We start from the raw sequence: 19,605 nt of genomic DNA on the forward strand, positions 1-19,605 counted from the left end.
CTCCCTCTCCCCTCCGACCCTCCCTCCCTCTCCCCTCCGACCCTCCCCCCCTCTCCCCTCCGACCCTCCCTCCCTCTCCCCTCCGACCCTCCCTCCCTCTCCCCTCCCTCCCTCTCCCTTCCGCCCACTCTCCCAGCCTGTGTGTTTAAGCTCATTCCATGTCTCTGACTGATTCCACTGTCTATCCTTGCTCGCCTGTGCTGACACCTTGTCCCGTTTGCGCATTGCCTGCAGCAATGCCTTTGCAAAGCTCCGTCCCATGCCCTAACTCCCTCCTTTCTGGTGCCTTTCCCTGCCTCCCTGATATCTGTTCCTGCGAGTGATGTGGCTGTTTGACTGTGTCCTCCTGCCGGGGTACTGGGTTGGTTTGTATGGATTGCCTGATGAGGGGGATATTTGTTAACTTGCCCTCGCCTGCTTTTCTGCCCTAGGTTCTCAGGAAGTCTCTGGCCATGGTGAAAACTCACTGGGCCACGAACCAGGATTATGCCTTTGCCTGTGAACAGCTGAAGTCGATACGGCAGGACTTGACGGTGAGTCACTGAGTGCATCCGAGTGGATTCCCGTCTGAGAGGAGCCGGCCATTCAGCCCCTCGCGCCTGCTCCACCATTCAGTGTGATCATTGCTGATAACCCCTTCAATGCCTCCCCATTTCCTTGATGTCATTGGAATTTAGAAATCTTATCAATCTTATCAATCTCTGCTTTGGGGCGGCACGGTAGCACAGTGGTTAGCACTGCTGCTTCACAGCTCCAGGGACCCGAGTTCGATTCCCGGCTTGGGTCACTGTCTGTGTGGAGTTTGCACATTCTCCTCGTGTCTGCGTGGGTTTCCTCCGGGTGCTCCGGTTTCCTCCCACAGTCCAAAGATGTGCGGGTTAGGTTGATTGGCCATGCTAAACTTGCCCTTAGTGTCCTGAGATGCGTAAGTTAGAGGGATTAGTGGGTAAATGTGTAGGAATATGGGGGTAGGGCCTGGGTGGGATTGTGGGCGGTGCAGACTCGATGGGCCGAATGGCCTCTTTCTGTGCTGTAGGGTTTCTATGTTTCTATGTAAACACACTCAGTGACTGAGCTTCCACCACCCTCTGGGGTAGAGAATTCCAAAGATTCACCACCCTCTGAGTGAAGACATTTCTCCTGCTATCCGAATGTGTCCCTTGGTTGCAAACTGTCCAACCAAGGGGAACATCTTACTCGCATCTTCCCTTGCTATCCCTTGGATGAATTTTGCAAGTTTCAATGAGATCGCCTCTCATTCTTCGAAAGTCTGGAAAACACAGTGTCCAGTTTGTCCCAATCTCTCTCCATAAAATAGTCCCGCCATCCCCCGGGACAAGTCTGTGGTGTCATTAATAATGTCCTTAAGATTGTAAATAGCACTGAACCTCGTCCCACTCCACTAGTCCGAGCTGGGAACCTTGAGAAGGTCCCGTTTGTGCTCTCTCTCTCTCTGCGTCCTGTCCATTGGTGAATCCTCCATCCAGGCCAACATATCCCACTCCCAACTCCATGAGCCCTTACCAACTCCACGTACCTTACCTTGCCGATTGTGTGGCATCTTATTCCAAATCTTTTGCAAATCCAAGATTATTATCAACTGCCTGGTTCACTCTTATCTACCCTGCTAGTCACAATTTCAAAACAAAACTTTAATAAGTACATCAAATTGGACCTTGCTTTTACAAAACCCAGACTGATCCTGTCTAGCCACTCTGCGATATTATAAGACCATAAGACATGGGAGCAGAATTGGGCCACTCGGCCCATCGAGTCTGCTCCGCCATTCAATCATGGCTGATATTCTTCTCATCCCCATTCTCCTGCCTTTTCCCCATAACCCCTGATCCCTTATTAATCAAGAACCTATCTATCTCTGTCTTAAAGACATTCAATGACCCGGCCTCCACAGCCTTCTGCTGCAAAGACTTCCACAGATTCACCACTCTCTGGCTGAAGAAATTCCTCCTCATCTCTGTTTTAAAGGATCGTCCTTTTAGCCTGAGGTTGCGTCCTCTGGTTCTAGTTTTTCCTGCTGGTGGAAACACCCTCTCCACGTCCAATCTATCCAGGCCTTGCAGTATCTTGTAAGTTTCAATAAGATCCCCCCTCATTCTTCTAAACTCCAACGAGTACAGACCCAGAATCCTCAACCGTTCCTCATTCGACAAGCTCTTCATTCCAGGGATCATTCTTGTAACTTGTGACGTTCCCAGTGAGTTGGTAAGATTTCCGTAATAATATATTCCGGTGTTTTCCCAGTGAGTGATTTCAGGCTGAACCCGATCATTACCCCAGTAGAACGGGAAGCCCATAGATTCTATAGAGGTCTACAGCACAGGAAAAGGCCCTTCGGCCCATCACACCTGCGCCGATCAAAGACAAACCATCTCACTATTCTAATCCCATTTTCCAGCACTTGGCCCATAGCCTTGTACGCCTTGGCATCACAAGTGTACAGCTAAAAACTTCTTAAATGTTAGGAAGTTCTCTGCTCCCACTGCGTTTTCAGGCAGTGAGTTCCAGACTCCTGCTACCTCTGGTTTTCCCTCACTGCCCCTTCCCTTAAATCTATCCCCCCCGCCCCGGTCATTAATCCCTCCACCGTGGGTTAAAGTTACTTCCTGTCTGCTTACTGCCGCAGGGTACCAGCCTTTCTGACCTTGTCCGGCCTCGTGCAGGGAGCAGAACCATGCGCTAAACTCTACAATTCCCTCCCTAAATCTCTCCACCTCTCTCCCTCACTTCCCTCCTTTGGAGCACCTCAGTATCTCATTCTGTTGCCTGATATCCGGTTGTTTTTATAATGTCCCCGCCCCAAGTCTGAGAAGCGAGGTGTATTAATATAACTTTTGTAGCACCTTCATTTCATGACCTTTCTCCCTTCCACCTAGGTTCAAGGGGTGCGGACTGAGTTCACAGTTGAAGTGTACGAGACTCACGCACGGATAGCGCTGGAGAAGGTAGGAACCGGACCCAGGGGTGAGGCACAGAGTGAGGAAAGGGGTCAGAGAGCAACCTGTGAGGAGGTTAAAAGTGACTGGAGGGGTCAAAAAGCAGTCCAGGGAGGTTAAAGGTGACTGCCATTTCAGAGAGTGATCTGTGAAGAGGTTAAAGGTGATGGGGTCACAGAGCAGTCTGTGAGGTGGTTAAAGGTGACTGGATGGGTCAAAAAGCAATCCAAGGAGGTTAAAGGTGACTGGGGGGTTGGGGCGGTCAGAGGGCAATTCTATCTCTCTATGTGGAATACCCAAACCTCGTGATGAGCTTTCTCTTTGGCGCAGGGTGACCATGAGGAATTTAACCAGTGTCAGACACAGCTGAAGTCGCTGTACGCAGAGAGCCTACCAGGAAATGTGGGAGAATTCACAGCGTACAGAATCCTCTACTACATCTTCACGCAGAATTCCGGAGGTATGCTGACCCTCTTTAATCCTCACTTTGTTACCCATTTTCCCCGGATCTCTCTCACTTTCTGTCTCTGTTCCACCCGGCAGACATCACCACCGAGCTGGCCTTCCTGACCCGGGAGCTGAAATCGGAGCCGTGCGTGGCTCATGCCCTGGCGCTGCGGGCGGCCTGGGCCCTTTGCAACTATCACCGCTTCTTCCAGCTCTACAAGGCTGCCCCCCGCATGTCAGCCCACCTCATGGACAAGTTTGTGGAGCGCGAGAGGAAGCAGGCTCTCAAAGCCATGCTAAAAACGTACGTCACTCTGGGGAGGCGGGCAGAGGGAGGGGAGCGAGACAGAGAGAGAGAGCCCGTGGGGGACGGGGGAGCGAGCCAGAGAGAGAGAGAGAACCCCGGGGGGGTGGAGAACCACAGAGCGAGAGCCCCAGGGAGGGGAGGGGGCAGCAAGCCAGAGAGAGAGAGAGCCCCGGGTGGGGACAGGGGGAGGGGTGGGGGGTGGGGAACCAGAGAGAGAGCCCCAGAGGCGTGGGTGGTGAGGAGAAGAGAAGACAAGGAAAGAAGGGAATGGTGGCAGAGGAGAAACCTCATGGCAGGGTCTGGGGGTAGGAGGGCTGGGAGGGAGCAGTGAACCCAGGGGGTAGAAGGGTGGTGGGAGGAGGGACGAACCCTGGTTGTGTCGGGCTGGCGGAAAGCTGGTGAGGGAGGGATGACTGGTGTTGGACCACGGCTCAGGTGAAGGAACCTGGGGGAGATAGGAGCCTGTATTGGAGGGTGGACGGAGGTTGCTGGAGGGAGCTCGAGGAGAGTTGGTGAGAGTAGGGAGAAGGAGAGGAGGATACAGCCCCGGAGGAGAGACGGAGGAAGATACAGTCCTGAGGGAGAGAGAAGATACGGCCCCGGGGGAGAGAGAGGAGGATACGGCCCCGGGGGAGAGAGAGGAGGATACGGCCCCGGTGGAGAGAGAGGAGAGGATACGGCCCCGGGAGAGAGAGGGGAGGATACGGCCCCGGGGGAGAGGGAGGAGGATACGGCCCCGGGAGAGAGAGAGAGAGGAGGATACTGCCCCAGAGGGGAGTGAGGAGGATACGGCCCCGGGAGAGAGAGGAGGATACGGCCCCGGGGGAGAGGAGGATACGGCCCCGGGAGAGAGAGGGGGGAGGATACGGCCCCGGGGGAGAGAGGAGGATACGGCCCTGGGAGAGAGAGGAGGATACTGCCCCGGGGGAGAGAGCGGAGGATACTGCCCCGGGGGAGAGAGCGGAGGATACTGCCCCGGGGGAGAGAGCGGAGGATACTGCCCCGGGGGAGAGAGCGGAGTATACGGCCCCGGGGGAGAGAGCGGAGTATACGGCCCCGGGGGAGAGAGCGGAGTATACGGCCCCGGGGGAGAGAGCGGAGTATACGGCCCCGGGGGAGAGAGCGGAGTATACGGCCCCGGGGGAGAGAGCGGAGTATACGGCCCCGGGGGAGAGAGCGGAGTATACGGCCCCGGGGGAGAGAGCGGAGTATACGGCCCCGGGGGAGAGAGAGGAAGATACGGCCCCGGGAGAGAGAGGAGAATACGGCCCCGGGAGAGAGAGAGGGAGGATACTGCCCCAGAGGGGAGAGAGGCGGATACGGCCTCGGGAGAGAGAGAGAGGAGGATATGGCCTCAGGAGAGAGAGAGGAGGATACAGCCCCGGGGGGGGAGAGAGGAAGATACAGCCCCGCGAGAAAGAGAGGATGATGCAGGCCTGGTGGGAAGAGAGAGGAGGATATGGCACCGGGGGAGAGAGGAGGATACGGTCCTGGGGGAGAGAGAGGATACGGCCCCGGGGGAGAGAGAGGAGGATACGGACCCGGGGGAGAGAGGAGGATACGGTCCTGGGGGAGAGAGAGGATACGGCCCCGGGGGAGAGAGAGGAGGATACGGACCCGGGTGAGAGAGAGGAGGATACGGTCCTGGGGGAGAGAGAGGAGGATACGGCCCCAGGGGAGAGAGAGGAGGATACTGCCCCAGGGGGGAGAGAGGAGGATACAGCCCCGGGAGAAAGGGAGGAGGATACAGGCGTGATGGGAAGAGAGAGGAGGATACGGCCCTGTGGAGAGAGAGAGAGAGGCTCCAGTTGTTTGAGAAGAGGGGCAGTGTGAGATGATGGCGGGTGAGGTGCGAGACACTGTGTCGAGTGAGGAAGCCTTTGCAATGGTTTGCTTTGGGTTAGGGCTGCGTGTACTCTAAACGACTCTGAACCATAGCTGGGATTTTGGGCTGGTAAGACAGGCCACAGCCTTCTCCTCACCAGTACTCCTGGTGCCATCTGTCCCGGGTAAGTATCCTGAGTTTCCACACAGTCGTTTGAGGGGGACACAGCCTGTGTGCTGGAGAAACCAAAAGTCGTGCTGTCGAAGCTTTTCATCTGACACTCATCAGGACGAATTACACAAAAGCGATCAGTTTACAATGCATGTGGAACGGGTGCTGATTGGGTTGCTAAATTGGCTGTGGCCTGTCCCCCACTTCCTCTCCACAAATAATGCAGTTTAATTCAGAAAGCTACAATGCCTGGATTGATTCCTTTTGCTTGCAGAAGCCAGGTCCCTGTGTCCAAATGTATGTTGCTTCCAGCAAACAAAAGTGAGCCCCAAACTGATCATCTTCAATTGGTTCTCTATGTAATGCTACTTTATCAGGCACACTCGGTATTGTTCGGTGAGTGCTGTCTAACCGCAGAATCGCACCTAATACCAGGCACTGTGCTCCCAGTCGAGTCCGGCCATTACCCGGCCTATAGCCAGTGAGTTCCCCAATGAGTACCTAACTGTGAAAGCTTCGGCAGCTTTACGCTTCTTCATTGTATCCCCCACCCTGGCGGTATCCCGAGTTTGTGGGTGAACCAAGCTTGGGGGTGAGGGTCAGGTTTGCAGGATACCAAACGAGGTGCTGCTCCAGTGAGGGGAGTGCTCGGGGCATCCCACGTGCCTGATCACTCTGTCACATGACTGCAAGGGCATCATTGGGCGTAAAGGGACCCGTTCCTCTCTTCCTGCCGCACCTGGGAAGGTGGTGGCCTGTGTCTGTCTCCAACAGAACGGAGGATTCCAGGAGTTGGTTGGTGTGTCTACAATGTTAGGTGTGGGACAATAAGTACCACCCGTGTATGTAGTTACACAGCCCCCGCCGCACCCCCACGCCCCCAACTAAACTGCTGACATTCTCAGAGTGTTAGCAGAGTCCTGCAATGAGTGGGGGGGGTGGACTGTCTGTGTGTGCACATGTTTCCATGCGCGCATATGTCCACATAAGTGATTGTATACCGAGCGAGGGATTGGGTATGCATGTATGTGTGCAAATGTGTTTTTGCATGCATGTTTGTCTGTTTGTGCGTGTGTGAACGTGTCCGTGAATGTGTGCGCGCGCGCGAATATAAATGTGTGCAGGCGTGAATGTGTGCGCATGAACATAAATGTGCACAAATGAATGTGTGTGCCGCGCGCATGAGTGTGTGTGCATGTGAAAGTATGTGTGAATGTGTGCGCGCGAGCGTGAATGTGTGCCAGCGTGAATGTGCGCGCATGAACATAAATGCGTGCGGGCGTGAATGTGTGCGCGCGCGCGAATATAAATGTGTGCAGGCGTGAATGTGTGCGCATGAACATAAATGTGCACGAATGAATGTGTGTGCGCGCGTGTGCCGCGCGCACGGGTGTGTGTGCATGTGAAAGTATGTGTGCATGTGAATATGTGCGCGCGCAAGCATGAATGCGTGTGCGCCGGCATGAATGTGCGCGCGCATTAATGTGCGCACGCGTAAGCGTGAATGTGTGCGCGTGAGAGCATGAATGGGTGTGCGCGCGCGAGCGTGAATGTGCGCCAGCGTGAATGTGCGCGCGCGCGAACATAAATGCGTGCGGGCATGAATATGTGTGCGCGCGCATGAACATAAATGTGCACGAATGAATGTGTGTGCCGCGCGCACGAGTGTGTGTGCATGTGAAAGTATGTGTGCGCGCGCAAGCATGAATGTGCGTGTGCGCCGGCATGAATGTGCGCACGCGCGAACACGTGTGCGGGCGTGAATGTGTGCACATGAACATAAATGTGTGCGGGCATGAATTTGTGTGCGGGCGTGTGCCGTGCACACGTGTGTGCGTGTGAAAGTATGTGTGCGTCTGAATGTGTGCGCGCGCGAACGTGAATGTGTGCGAACGCGCGTGAATGTGTGCGCATGAACATAAATGTGTGCGGGCGTGAATTTGTGTGCGGGCGTGTGCCGTGCACACGTGTGTGCATGTGAAAGTATGTGTGCGTCTGAATGTGTGCGCGCGCGAACGTGAATGTGTGCGAACGCGCGTGAATGTGTGCGCATGAACATAAATGTGCACGCGTGAGTGTACACGTGAGAGTGTGTGTGCGTGCGTGCGTGAACATGTGCGCGTGTGGACGCGCGTGCGACTGTGCGCATGAACATAAATGTGTATGTGGGTATGAACATAAATGTGTGCGCGTGCCTCAATGTGTGCGTGCGAATTTGAACGCCTGTGCGCATGAACATAAATGTATGCGCGCGCATCAATGTGCGCGTGCATGCATGGATGTGTGCACGTGCGTTAATGTGTGCCTGCGCGCGTTTGATTGCGTGTGTGCACCCGTGGATGTGCATGTCATTGTGTGCATGTGCAGATATGTACATGAGCACGTGTTTGAGTGTGCATGTGTATGTGCGGGATGGGGTCAGTGCGTTGAAACCTCGCCTCTGCCACATACCCTCTTGTAGTTTTTAAATGTCGGTTATGTAGAAGTGTCCTTGCTGTGTTACTGTTGTCTCTCGCTAACCTTTTTTTTTTGCCCGCCTCTTTCTCTCGATCTCTCTCTCCTGCCCTCTAGTTACCGGCCAGCGTTACCTGTCTCCTATGTGCAGTCCGAACTGGCCTTCGATAGCGAGGAGGAATGTCAAGTGTTCCTGGGCTCACTGGCCCTCACCTTCCTCAAATCTGATAGCACCAAGATTGACTGCAAGCAGAGTGCCTTGCAGCTGCCGAATTTCTGACCCTCCCCCAGCCTGTGTCCGATTGAGGGGGGAGGGGAAGTGAGAGTGTGGGCCTGGCAATGTAACTGTCCCTCTCACGCAGAAGATAACACCGTTCTGATGTCTCTCCCCCGAGATTTAGTTTTATTTTTGTTTTAAACAGTTCAGTTATGAGGGACGTGTTTGTGTTTTTTAATTAATTTTTTCTTGCAAAAAAAGCCTCTTCAACCCCGTGAGGTGCACAAGGATGACATATTTCTCCAAATCGAGCCTCCCCTTTTGGTTTGTAGAACGTTTTGAGGGTTTGCATCTCCCATGGAGAGACATGGCAGCCCCTGCAGTCCCGTCCCAAAGCCCTGTCCTGCCCTCCCTCCAAAAATACTCTCAACAATTCCCCCAAGTTCCCGGACCTTCTGGAAAAGTTGCTCTGGGATTTCTGCGACTGGGCATTCATCACGTCTCGATATATCGCTGCCAAACTCATGAATGTAAATGGTTAACGAAGCTGATTTCTTTTGTGTCTGTGTATATATCTGTGTATATTTATATAGAGATGAAAGATGTGTATTTAAGGATTTTTGCTTTAACTTTAAGAACCTGTACAGACCTAGACATCCAGACTTGCTGGAATGACAAACTGTTTTTTTTCTCCCCTTCCTAACTCCCTTTCGCTCTCTCTCCCACCACCCCAACCTGCCACCCCCACCCCCCCGACCCAACCCTTACCCTTCCCCTTTTTTTAAAGCAATCAAGTCTAACTTTGTAAAGTTTTCATGTGTGTATATTTTTGTATCTTGTCTAAATGAGACGCTAACGATGTTTCAGTTTTTTTCTCTCTCTCTCTCCCCCGATCCCTCTCTCGTTCCCACTCTCCGGCCAGCTTGAGGGAGCGATGGAACGGCATGCAAAAAAAACCCAAAACCAATAAAGAGAGCGTTGAACCAAAAAAAAACACGCACAAAGGCAGACCGACTGACTGTCACCCAGCAGCAAGAGAAGAGGCCGGGAGTCTGGCGAAGTTAGCTGCGGCCAGAGTCTGGAGTGACAGGACAGTATCTCCTCGCTGAATCCGAGAGAATCCGATCAATCTTCTGGGTTTTTCTCCTTAACGCGGTGTCAGTGGTTTGCAGTGAACAAGGATGAGGAAGAGAGGGACTTGAGTTGTCTTTGTTGAAATTGAGAGGGAGCTGAGCCGTGCATGGAAGATAATAAATGGGTCGAAGGGAGCAACAGGAGGTGTGCACTGCTTCCCCCTCCGCTGCCCCCATGTCACGTTGTTCTGCTATTCAGCCTTTCCTGGCGGCTGGGAGGGGTGAGGGGAGTGCGCCCACGTTCGAGCAGCCGTGTTTTCTTTTCAGGTAGTACCGCCCGCCGCAGGATTGTGTCTCAGACGCCGGGAGTCTGCTGACGGTGTTTGTTATTACGCCCCCTTTGAGACCCAACCCCTGCCTTCCCGTTTCCCCACCCCCCGGCCCCTGATGTCCTACCCCCTCCCCCCGGCCAGTGAAATCTGTTCCCCTATCCCTCCCACCCCTCCTGTCAGACCACTGCAGCTGCTTTTTGTTTGTTTATTTTCGATACCCTGCCACCCTCCCCCCACTCCCACCCACCTTCTCGCCTGCCCCACACCCAGTCTTTTTTCAGAATGCATAATGTTTTTGAATTCTTGTTGCCAATGTCTGAATTAAAGTTTTTGAATAGATTTCAGCTGTGGGTGTTTCATCATTGCACATCTCTGTATCTAACCCCATGCTGTCCCTGTCCTGGGAGTGTTTGATGGGGGACAGTGTAGAAGGAGCTTTACTCTGTATCTCACCCCATGCTGTACCTGTCCTGGTAGTGTTTGATGGGGGACAGTGTAGAGGGAGCTTTACACTATATCTAACCCTGTGCTGTACCTGTCCTGGTAGTGTTTGATGGGGGACAGTGTAGAGGGAGCTTTACACTATATCTAACCCTGTGCTGTACCTGTCCTGGTAGTGTTTGATGGGGGACAGTGTAGAGAGGGAGCTTTACTCTGTATCTAACCCCATGCTGTCCCTGTCCTGGGAGTTTGTGATGGGGACAGTGTAGAGAGAGCTTTACTCTGTATCTAACCCCATGCCGTACCTGTCCTGCGGGTGTTTGATGGGGACAGTGTAGAGGGAGCTTTACTCTGTATCTAACCCCATGCCGTACCTGTCCTGCGGGTGTTTGATGGGGACGGTGTAGAGAGAGCTTTACTCTGTATCTAACCCCGTGCTGTACCTGTCTTGGGAATGTTTGATGGGGACAGTGAATGAAAGATTGAACTGAGCATCAGTTTTGTAAGCTTGGAGTATATTTAGTGAGCAAACTCATGACTGGTGAACAAATTCCCCTGATGACTCGATCTCCACAGGATGTGTGGAAGCAGCAACTGGTCGGACTGCAAGCTGGGACGAGAAAGATTTCCTCGCCGGCGCAGGTCATGCGTCGGCCCTTTTGCCCTCTGATTTGACGATGGTGATGACGCCGGTGGTGGCCACCCGGGTGGGCACCAGGGTGCCCCTGCCCATGGAGCGGGCGAAGGTTTGCAGGGCGAGGTAGCGGGCCCGCAGCGAGTCCAGCTCGCCCTTCATGCTGGAGTTCTCGCGGGCCAGACCGTCCACCTCGGCAGCCAGCGCAGTCCGCTGGATCTCTAGCTCCTCCCGCTGCGACACCCGCTTCTCCCGGCAGCTGGCCGCGTAGCCACGGTTCTTCAGCGTCCTCCTGCGCTGCTTCAGCCGAGCCACCTCCTCCTTGGACAGGCCCCGCAGCTGTTGGTTCAGGTCCCGCACTGTCAGCTGAATCAGTTCATGGTCGCTGAGTGATCCGATTCCCGAATCTTTCTTCGCCTGTGAGGAAAGGAGCAGAATTTCACTCGGGGCCCAAAATTGGCAACTTGTCACTGCGGGAAGGAGGGAATTGGATTGTTCATGTCAGTGCTGTACCCCAAAGTCAATCCCCCATCCTCGCCCTCATCCAGGTCTCTAATCCCAAAATAATTCCCTCCCAAAATAATCCCCACTCTCTCCCTGCACTGTATCACTCCCAAAATAATCCCCACTCCCTCTCCGTACAGTGTATCACTCCCAAAATAATCCCCACTCTCTCCCTGCACTGTATCACTCCCAAAATAATCCACACTCTCTCCCCATTGCTCTGTATCAATCATTAACAAATCCCATTGCCCGCTCTCTCCCCATAGCCATGTATCAAATCAAAACTAATTCCACTGCCCCGCTCTCTTCCCATAGCCCTGTACCAATCCCCAAACTAATCCCACTGTCCCTCTCTCCCACCGCATAGCCCTGTATCAATCCCAAACTAATCCCACTGTTCCGATCTCTTCCCATAGCCCTGTATCAGCCTCCAAACTAATCCTACTGTCCCGCTCTCTACCCATAGTTCTGTATCAATTCCAAACTAATCCCACTGCCCCACTCTCTCCCCATAGCCCTGTAGCAAACCCCAAACCAATACCACTGTCCCGATTTCTCTCCATAACCCGTTTCAAATGACAAACTAATCCCATTGCCCCGCTCTCTCCACTTAGCACTGTATCAATCCCTAAACTAATCCCACTCCCTTCCCATAGCACTGCATCAATCTCAAACTAATACCACTAATGGCTCCGCTCTCTCTCCATTAGGTTGGATACAGATTGAAGCTCCCTCTAAACAGACCCTATCTCACATACCCAGGATAGCGACAGCGTGGGATAAAATACGGAGTAAAGCTGCAGTTACACTGTCACCATCGAACACTCACAGGACAGGGACAGCACGGGGTTAAATACAGAGTAAAGCTCCCTCTACACTGTCCCCATCAAACACTCCCAGGACAGGTACAGCACGGGGTTAGATACAGAGTAAAGATCCTTCTACACTGTCCCCATCGAACACTCCCAGGACAGGTACAGCACGGGGTTAGATACAGAGTAAAGCTCCCTCGACACTGTCCACATCAAACACTCCCAGGACAGGTACAGCACGGGGTTAGATACAGAGTAAAGCTCCCTCTACACTGCCCCCCATCAAACATTCCCAGGACAGGTACGGCACGGGGTTAGATACAGAGTAAAGCTCCCTCCACACTGTCCCCATTAAACACTCCCAGGATAGGTACAGCACAGGGTTAAATACAGAGTAAAACTCCCTCTACACTGTCCCCTTCAAACACTCCCAGGACAGGTACAGCATGGGGTTAGATACAGAGTAAAGCTCCCTCTACACTGCCCCCCATCAAACATTCCCAGGACAGGTACGGCACGGGGTTAGATACAGAGTAAAACTCCCTCTACACTGTCCCCTTCAAACACTCCCAGGACAGGTACGGCACGGGGTTAGATACAGAGTAAAGCTCCCTCTACACTGTCCCCATCAAACACTCCCAGGACAGGTACGGCATGGCGTTATATATAGAGTAAAGCGCCCTTGACACTATGGGGTGAATGTCTCCTGTTTGCCTCACTCTGCTGTCATTCCTGGAGTGTGAGTCATTACCTTGTGTGTGTGACTGGATTTCTGCACGTTGCTCATTCCGGACTCTCAGCACCTCCAGATGTTGTCAGGAGCCACCGTTACCGTGGAAACCTGATCAGTAATTGCCTTCCAATGTGTCGCTTTCCCTCTGCTCGCAGCCACCAATCTGCTCACTGCTGTGTCTGTGGAATCCAAATAAAACCATCAACTGTCATGTCAGCATGTAGGCCGGACAAGAGGGGTGGGAAGGCTGAAGATAGACCCAGAGCTGTTGGCCAAGGTAGGCCCAGGGCTGTTGGCCAAGGTAGGCCCAGGGCAGTTGGCCAAGGTAGGCCCAGGGCTGTTGGCCAAGGTAGGCATGATGTGAAGATGCCGGCGTTGGACTGGGGTAAACACAGTAAGAGTTTTAACAACACCAGGTTAAATTCCAACAGGTTTATTTGGTAGCAAATGCCATTAGCTTTCGGAGCGCTGCTCCTTCGTCAGATGGAGTGGAAATCTGCCCAGGGCTCTTTGACAAGGTAGGTCTCGGGCTGATGGCCACGGTAGACATGATGTGGAGATGCCGGCGTTGGACTTGGGTAAACACAGTAAGAAGTCTCACAACACCAGGTTAAAGTCCAACAGGTTTATTTGGTAGCAAATGCCACTAGATTTCGGAGCGCTGCTCCTTCGTCAGGTGGAGTGGGAGATGGGCTCACAAGCAGGGCATACAGAGACACAAACTCAATTTACAGAATAATGATTGGAATGCTAATCAAGCTACTCAATGCTAATACAGCTAATCAAGTCTTAAAGGTACAGACAATGGGAGTGGAGAGAGTATTAAGCACAGGTTAAAGAGATGTGTATTGTCTCCAGACAGGACAGCTAGTGAGATTTTGCAAGTCCAGGCAACTTGTGCGGGTTACAGACAGTGTGACATGAACCCAAGATCCCGGTTGAGGCCGTCCTCATGTGTGCGGAACTTGGCTATCAGTCTCTGCTCAGCGACCCTGCGGTGTCGTGTGTCGTGAGGGCCGCCTTGGAGAACGCTTACCTGAAGATCAGAGGCTGAATGCCCGTGACCGCTGAACTGCTCCCGAACAGGAAGAGAACAGTCTTGCCTGGTGATTGTCGAGCGGTGTTCATTCATCCATTGTCGCAGCGTCTGCATGGTCTCCCCAATGTACCATGCCTCGGGACATCCTTTCCTGCAGCGTATCAGGTTGACAACGTTGGCCGAGTTGCAGGTGTATGTACCGTGTACCTGGTGGATGGTGTTCTCACGTGAGGTGATGGCATCCATGTCGATGATCCGGCACGTCTTGCAGAGGTTGCTGTGGCAGGGTTGTGTGGTGTCATGGTCACTGTTCTCCTGAAGGCTGGGTAGTTTGCTGCGGACAATGGTCTGTTTGAGGTTGTGCGGCTGTTTGAAGGCAAGAAGTGGGGGTGTGGGGATGGCCTTGGCGAGATGTTCATCTTCATCAATGACATGTTGAAGGCTCCGGAGAACAGGATATGGTGCTCGACCCATCGATCAACATTTATGACACACCACAGCGAGAAACCACACCGACCTCCTCAGAAGACAAACACGGGAGACGGCGGACAGAGTACCTTTCGTCGTCCAGTACTTTCCCGGAGCGGAGAAGCTACGACATCTCCTCCGGAGCCTTCAACATGTCATCAATGAAGATGAACATCAGGTAAGCATTCTCCAAGGCAGCCTTCACGACACACGACACCGCAGGGTCACTGAGCAGAAATTGATAGCCAAGTTCCGCACACATGAGGACGGCCTCAACCGGGAACTTGGGTTCATGTCACACTATGTGTAACCCCCACAACTTGCCTGGGCTTGCAAAATCTCACAAGCTGTCCTGTCTGGAGACAATACACATCTCATTAACCTGTGCTTAATGCTCTCTCCACTCACATTGTCTGTACCTTTAAGACTTGATTAGCTGTATTAGCATTGAGTAGCTTCATTAGCATTCCAATCATTATTCGGTAGGGGAACATGTGGCAAATAGTGACCACAACTCTGTTAACTTTAGGATAGTAATGGATAAGGATGAGTGCTGTCCTACGGGCAGGGTGCTAAATTGGGGGAAGGCTAACTATAGCCGGATTAAGCAGGAATTGGTGGCCGTTGATTGGGAGAGGCTGTTCGGGGATAAGTCCGCGTCTGGCATGTGTGAGTCTTTTAAGGAACAGTTGATAAGGCTGCAGGATAGGCATGTGCCTGTAAAAAGGAAAGATAGGAAAGGTAGGATTCGAGAGCCGTGGATAACCAGGGAAATTGAGGATCTGATTAAAATGAAAAGGGAGGCGTACGTTAACTCCAGGCAACTGAAAACAGATGGAGCTCTGGAGGAATACAGAGAGAGTAGGAAAGAACTCAAACGGGGAGTTAGAAGGGCAAAAAGAGGTCACGAGATGTTCTTGGCAGTCAGGATTAAGGAGAATCCTAAGGCATTCTATTCATACGTTAGGAACAAAAGAGTTGTCAGGGAGAAAATCGGACCTCTCAGGGACAAAGGAGGGGAATTATGCTTAGAACCCAAGGGAATAGGGGAGATCCTAAATGAATACTTTGCATCAGTATTCATGAAGGAGAGGGACGTGTTAACCGGGAGTGTCTTGGAGGGAGGTGTTGACCCGTTGGAGAAAATCTCCATTACAAGAGAGGAAGTGTTAGGTTTTTTAGGGAACATTAAAACTGACAAAGCCCCAGGGCCTGATGGCATCTATCCTAGACTGCTCAGGGAGACAAGAGATGAAATTGCTGGGCCTCTGACGGAAATCTTTGTCGCTTCTTTGTACACAGGTGAGGTCCCTGAGGATTGGAGGATAGCGAATGTGGTCCCGTTGTTTAAGAAGGGTAGCAGGGATAACCCGGGAAATTATAGGCCGGTGAGCTTGACGTCTGTGGTCGGGAAGTTGTTGGAGAAGATTCTTAGAGACAGGATGTATGTGCATTTAGAACGGAACGGTCTCATTAGTGACAGACAGCATGGTTTTGAAAGAGGGAGGTCGTGCCTTACAAATTTGGTGGAGTTTTTTGAGGAAGTGACAAAAACGGTTGACGAAGGAAGGGCCGTGGATGTTGTCTATATGGATTTCAGTAAGGCATTTGACAAAGTCCCACATGGCAGGTTGGTTCAGAAGATTAAGGCTCATGGGATACAAGGACAAGTGGCTAGATGGGTGGAGAACTGGCTTGGCCATAGGAGACAAAGGGTAGCGGTCGAAGGGTCTTTTTCCAGCTGGAGGTCTGTGACCAGTGGTGTTCCGCAGGGCTCTGTACTAGGACCTCTGCTATTTGTGATATATATAGAAATGATTTGGAAGAAGGTGTAACTGGTGTTATCAGCAAGTTTGCGGATGACACGAAGATGGCTGGACTTGCGGATAGTGATGAGCATTGTCGGGCAATACAGCAGGATATAGATAGGCTGGAAAATTGGGTGGAGAGGTGGCAGACGGAATTTAATCCGGATAAATGCGAAGTGATGCATTTTGGAAGAAATAATGTAGGGAGGAGTTATAAAATAAATGGCAGAGCCATCAAGAATATAGAAACACAGAGGGACCTTGGTGTGTAAGTCCACAAATCCTTGAAGGTGGCAACACAGGTGGAGAAGGTGGTGAAGAAGGCATACGGTATGCTTGCCTTTATAGGACGGGGTATAGAGTATAAAAGCTGGAGTCTGATGATGCAGCTGAATAGAACGCTAGTTAGGCCACATTTGGTGTACTGCGTTCTGGTCGCCGCACTACCAGAAGGACGTGGAGGCTTTAGAGAGAGTGCAGAGAAGGTTTACCAGGATGTTGCCTGGTATGGAGGGTCTTAGCTATGAGGAGAGATTGGGTAAACTGGGGTTGTCCTTCCTGGAAAGATGGAGAATGAGGGGGATCTCATAGAGGTGTACAAGATTATGAAGGGGATAGACAGGGTGAACGGTGGGAAGCTTTTTCCCAGATCAGAAGTGACGATCACGAGGGGTTACGGGCTCAAGGTGAGAGGGGCGAAGTATAACTCAGATATCAGAGGAATGTCTTTTACACAGAGGGTGGTGGGGGCCTGGAATGCGCTGCCAAGTAGGGTGGTGGAGGCAGGCACGCTGACATCGTTTAAGACTTACCTGGATAGTCACACGAGCAGTCTGGGAATGGAGGGATACAAACAATTGGTCTAGTTGGACCAAGGAGCGGCACAGGCTTGGAGGGCCGAAGGGCCTGTTTCCTGTGCTGTACTGTTCTTTGATCTTTGTTCTTTATTCTGTAAGTTGAGTTTGTGTCTCTGTATGCCTTGTTTGTGAGCACATCTCCCACTCCACCTGACGAAGGAGCAGCACGCTTCAAAAGCTAGTGGCATTTGCTACCAAATAAACCTGTTGGACTTTAACCTGGTGTTGTTAGACTTCTTACTGTGGCCAAGGTAGACCCAGGGCTGTTGGCCAAAGTAGGCCCAGGGCTCTTTGACAAGTTAGGCCCAGGGGCTGTTGGCCAAGGTAAACCCAGGGCTGTTAGCCAAGGTGGACACAGGCTGATATCCTAAGTTGACCCAACTGTCAGGCTAGCTCAGTCTAGTATGTCAGCCAAGGTTCCCCAGCCTATCAGGGTATCCGAGCCCAGCCTGTTAACCAAGGTAGACCCAGGCTGTCAGCTGGGTCTCCAGACCTTTGACCAAGGCAGGTCAAGGCGGTGAGGCTAACCTGGGCCCAGGTTCTTGGTCGAGTTAAACCAAGCCTCTGGGCCCAGTTTCTTCATCTCGGGATGTCCACATCGATTGGTGAGCCTGAAAACTTGTGATTTGTAGAGGAGCCGCTCTTTCCCTCTCTCTCTCTCTCTGTCACTCTCTACCTGTCACTCTCTCTCTCGCTCCCACCCTCAGTCTCACTCTCTCTGTCTCTTTTTTCCTCTCTCTCTGTCTCCATCCCTTCTGCATCTTTGTCTGGTTCTCTCTGTCTCCCTCTCTTTTTCTGTGTCTGTTTCTCTCTCTCACTGTCTCTTTTTGTGTCTCTCTCCCTCCCTCTATTTCTCTGTCTCTTTCCCTTTCTTTCTGTCTCTCTCTCTCTCTGTCTCTCTCTCTGTCATTTTCTTCTCTCTCTCTCTGTCTCTTCCTCTCTCTGTCTCTGTCTCCCTCTGTCTCTGTTTCTATCTCTCTCTGTTGCTTTCCTCTCTCTCTCTCTCTCTGTCTCCCTCTCTGACTCTCTCTCTCTCACTGTCTCTTTTCATGCAAAATGGTTAACACTGCTGCCTCACAGTGCCAGGGACCCGGGTTCAGTTCTGGCCTTGGGTCACTGCGGAGTTTGCTCGGTCTCCCCGTGTCTGCGTGGGTTTCTGCTCCGGGTTAGAACATAGAACATAGAAAGCCACAGCACAAACAGGCCCTTCGGCCCACAAGTTGCGCCGATCACATCCCCACCTCTAGGCCTATCTATAGCCCTCAATCCCATTAAATCCCATGTACTCATCCAGAAGTTTCTTAAAAGACCCCAACGAGTTTGCCTCCACCACCACCGACGTCAGCCGATTCCACTCACCCACTACCCTCTGAGTGAAAAACTTACCCCTGACATCTCCTCTGTACCTACCCCCCAGCACCTTAAACCTGTGTCCTCTCATAGCAACCATTTCAGCCCTTGGAGTTCCTCCCACACTCCAAAGATGTGCGGGTTAGTTTGATTGGCACTGGCAAAATTGCCCCTTAATGTCAGGGGGATTAGCAGGGTAAATAGTAGGGTTACGGGGATAGGGCCTAGGTGGGATTGTTGTTGGAGCTTGATGGGCCGAATGGCCTCATTCTGCACTGTAGCGATTCTATGATTCTAATTCTATCTCTCTCTGCCTCTCTCTGTCTCTCACACTGTCTGGCTTGCTCTCTCTCTCTGTCTCTCTTTTTATCTCTCTCTCTCTGTCTCTTTTTGTCTCTCTCTCACTGTCTTTCTCCCTCTGTCTCTGTCTCTCTCTCTCTCCCACTCTTTCTCTCAGTCTCTCTCTCTCTCTCTCACTCTGTCTCTCTCTCATCCTCTCTGTCTCTTTCTCTCTTTCTCACTGTCTCTTTTTGTCTCTCTCCCTCTCTCCATCTTCCTTGTTCTGTCTCTCTCTCTCTGTGTCTCTCTCCCTTTTGTTTCCCTCTGACTCTCTTCCTTCTGTTTCTCTCTCTCTCTCTGTCTCTCTCTCTCTAGCTGTCTCTCTCTCTCACTGTCTTTTTTTGTCTCTCTCTCTGCCTCCCTCGCTCTGTCTCTCTATGCCTCCTGTTTCTCCCTCTCTCTCAATCCCTCCCTCACGATGACTCAACACAAACAGATCAGCTGGTGCCCGCGCCGAGCTTTGTGACTGTCCCCGACTCCTGGACAGTGGGTTTTGTTAAATTGTCACTCACCCGGTTGGGAGGGGAGGGTGGGGTGAGGAGACCCCGACGCTGGCAGAGTTGGAGAGAACCAAGAGGGTGAGAGCGGACGGGATCTGGCAACCGGATGGTTAAATCCCTCGGAAAGTTTGGATCAGACAGAGCAAGAGGGAGAGACGCCAAAACTGCTTCCGAGACAGAGCAGGGACATGTGACCTGACCACAACCAATGGGAGGAGGGCGGGGGAGGGTGACGTCTGCCACGAACCGTCAACCCGTTAACCCCTTCCTCACCAACGAATGCAAACAAGTGGTTCGAAAGCCAGCTCCCCCTAAAAATCCCAAACAACAAGACGCTTGA

General features: G+C 52.3%; 2 protein-coding genes across 4 annotated transcripts; one reads left to right on the forward strand and one right to left on the reverse strand.

The window, feature by feature from the left end:
- Positions 1 to 412: 412 nt before the first annotated feature.
- Positions 413 to 10,119, forward strand: LOC144490423 (leukocyte receptor cluster member 8-like). Of its 3 annotated transcripts, none has more exons than XR_013497254.1 (5): positions 413 to 533; positions 2,895 to 2,963; positions 3,285 to 3,414; positions 3,498 to 4,192; positions 4,231 to 10,119. XR_013497254.1 is itself a non-coding variant. In XM_078208164.1 (5 exons), exons 1-5 carry the CDS (start codon positions 453 to 455, stop codon positions 8,436 to 8,438), a joined length of 651 nt encoding a protein of 216 aa, XP_078064290.1. In that variant the 5' UTR covers positions 413 to 452; the 3' UTR covers positions 8,439 to 10,119. The 3 variants fall into 3 exon arrangements, 2 of the variants coding, with proteins under 2 accessions (XP_078064290.1, XP_078064289.1); XM_078208164.1 differs by having other exon boundaries at positions 3,498 to 3,705; positions 8,276 to 10,119; XM_078208163.1 differs by having other exon boundaries at positions 3,498 to 10,119.
- Positions 10,120 to 10,238: 119 nt separating this feature from the next.
- On the reverse strand, positions 10,239 to 19,466 carry LOC144490424 (transcription factor MafK-like). The gene is made up of 3 exons (XM_078208165.1): positions 19,278 to 19,466; positions 12,923 to 13,083; positions 10,239 to 11,272 (listed from the first exon to the last, which is right to left on the reverse strand). Exons 2-3 carry the CDS (start codon positions 12,956 to 12,958, stop codon positions 10,865 to 10,867), a joined length of 444 nt encoding a protein of 147 aa, XP_078064291.1. The 5' UTR covers positions 12,959 to 13,083; positions 19,278 to 19,466; the 3' UTR covers positions 10,239 to 10,864.
- Positions 19,467 to 19,605: the final 139 nt, after the last annotated feature.

Source organism: Mustelus asterias, unplaced genomic scaffold (genome assembly GCF_964213995.1).
Source record: "Mustelus asterias unplaced genomic scaffold, sMusAst1.hap1.1 HAP1_SCAFFOLD_3260, whole genome shotgun sequence".
Classification (NCBI taxonomy): domain Eukaryota; kingdom Metazoa; phylum Chordata; class Chondrichthyes; order Carcharhiniformes; family Triakidae; genus Mustelus; species Mustelus asterias.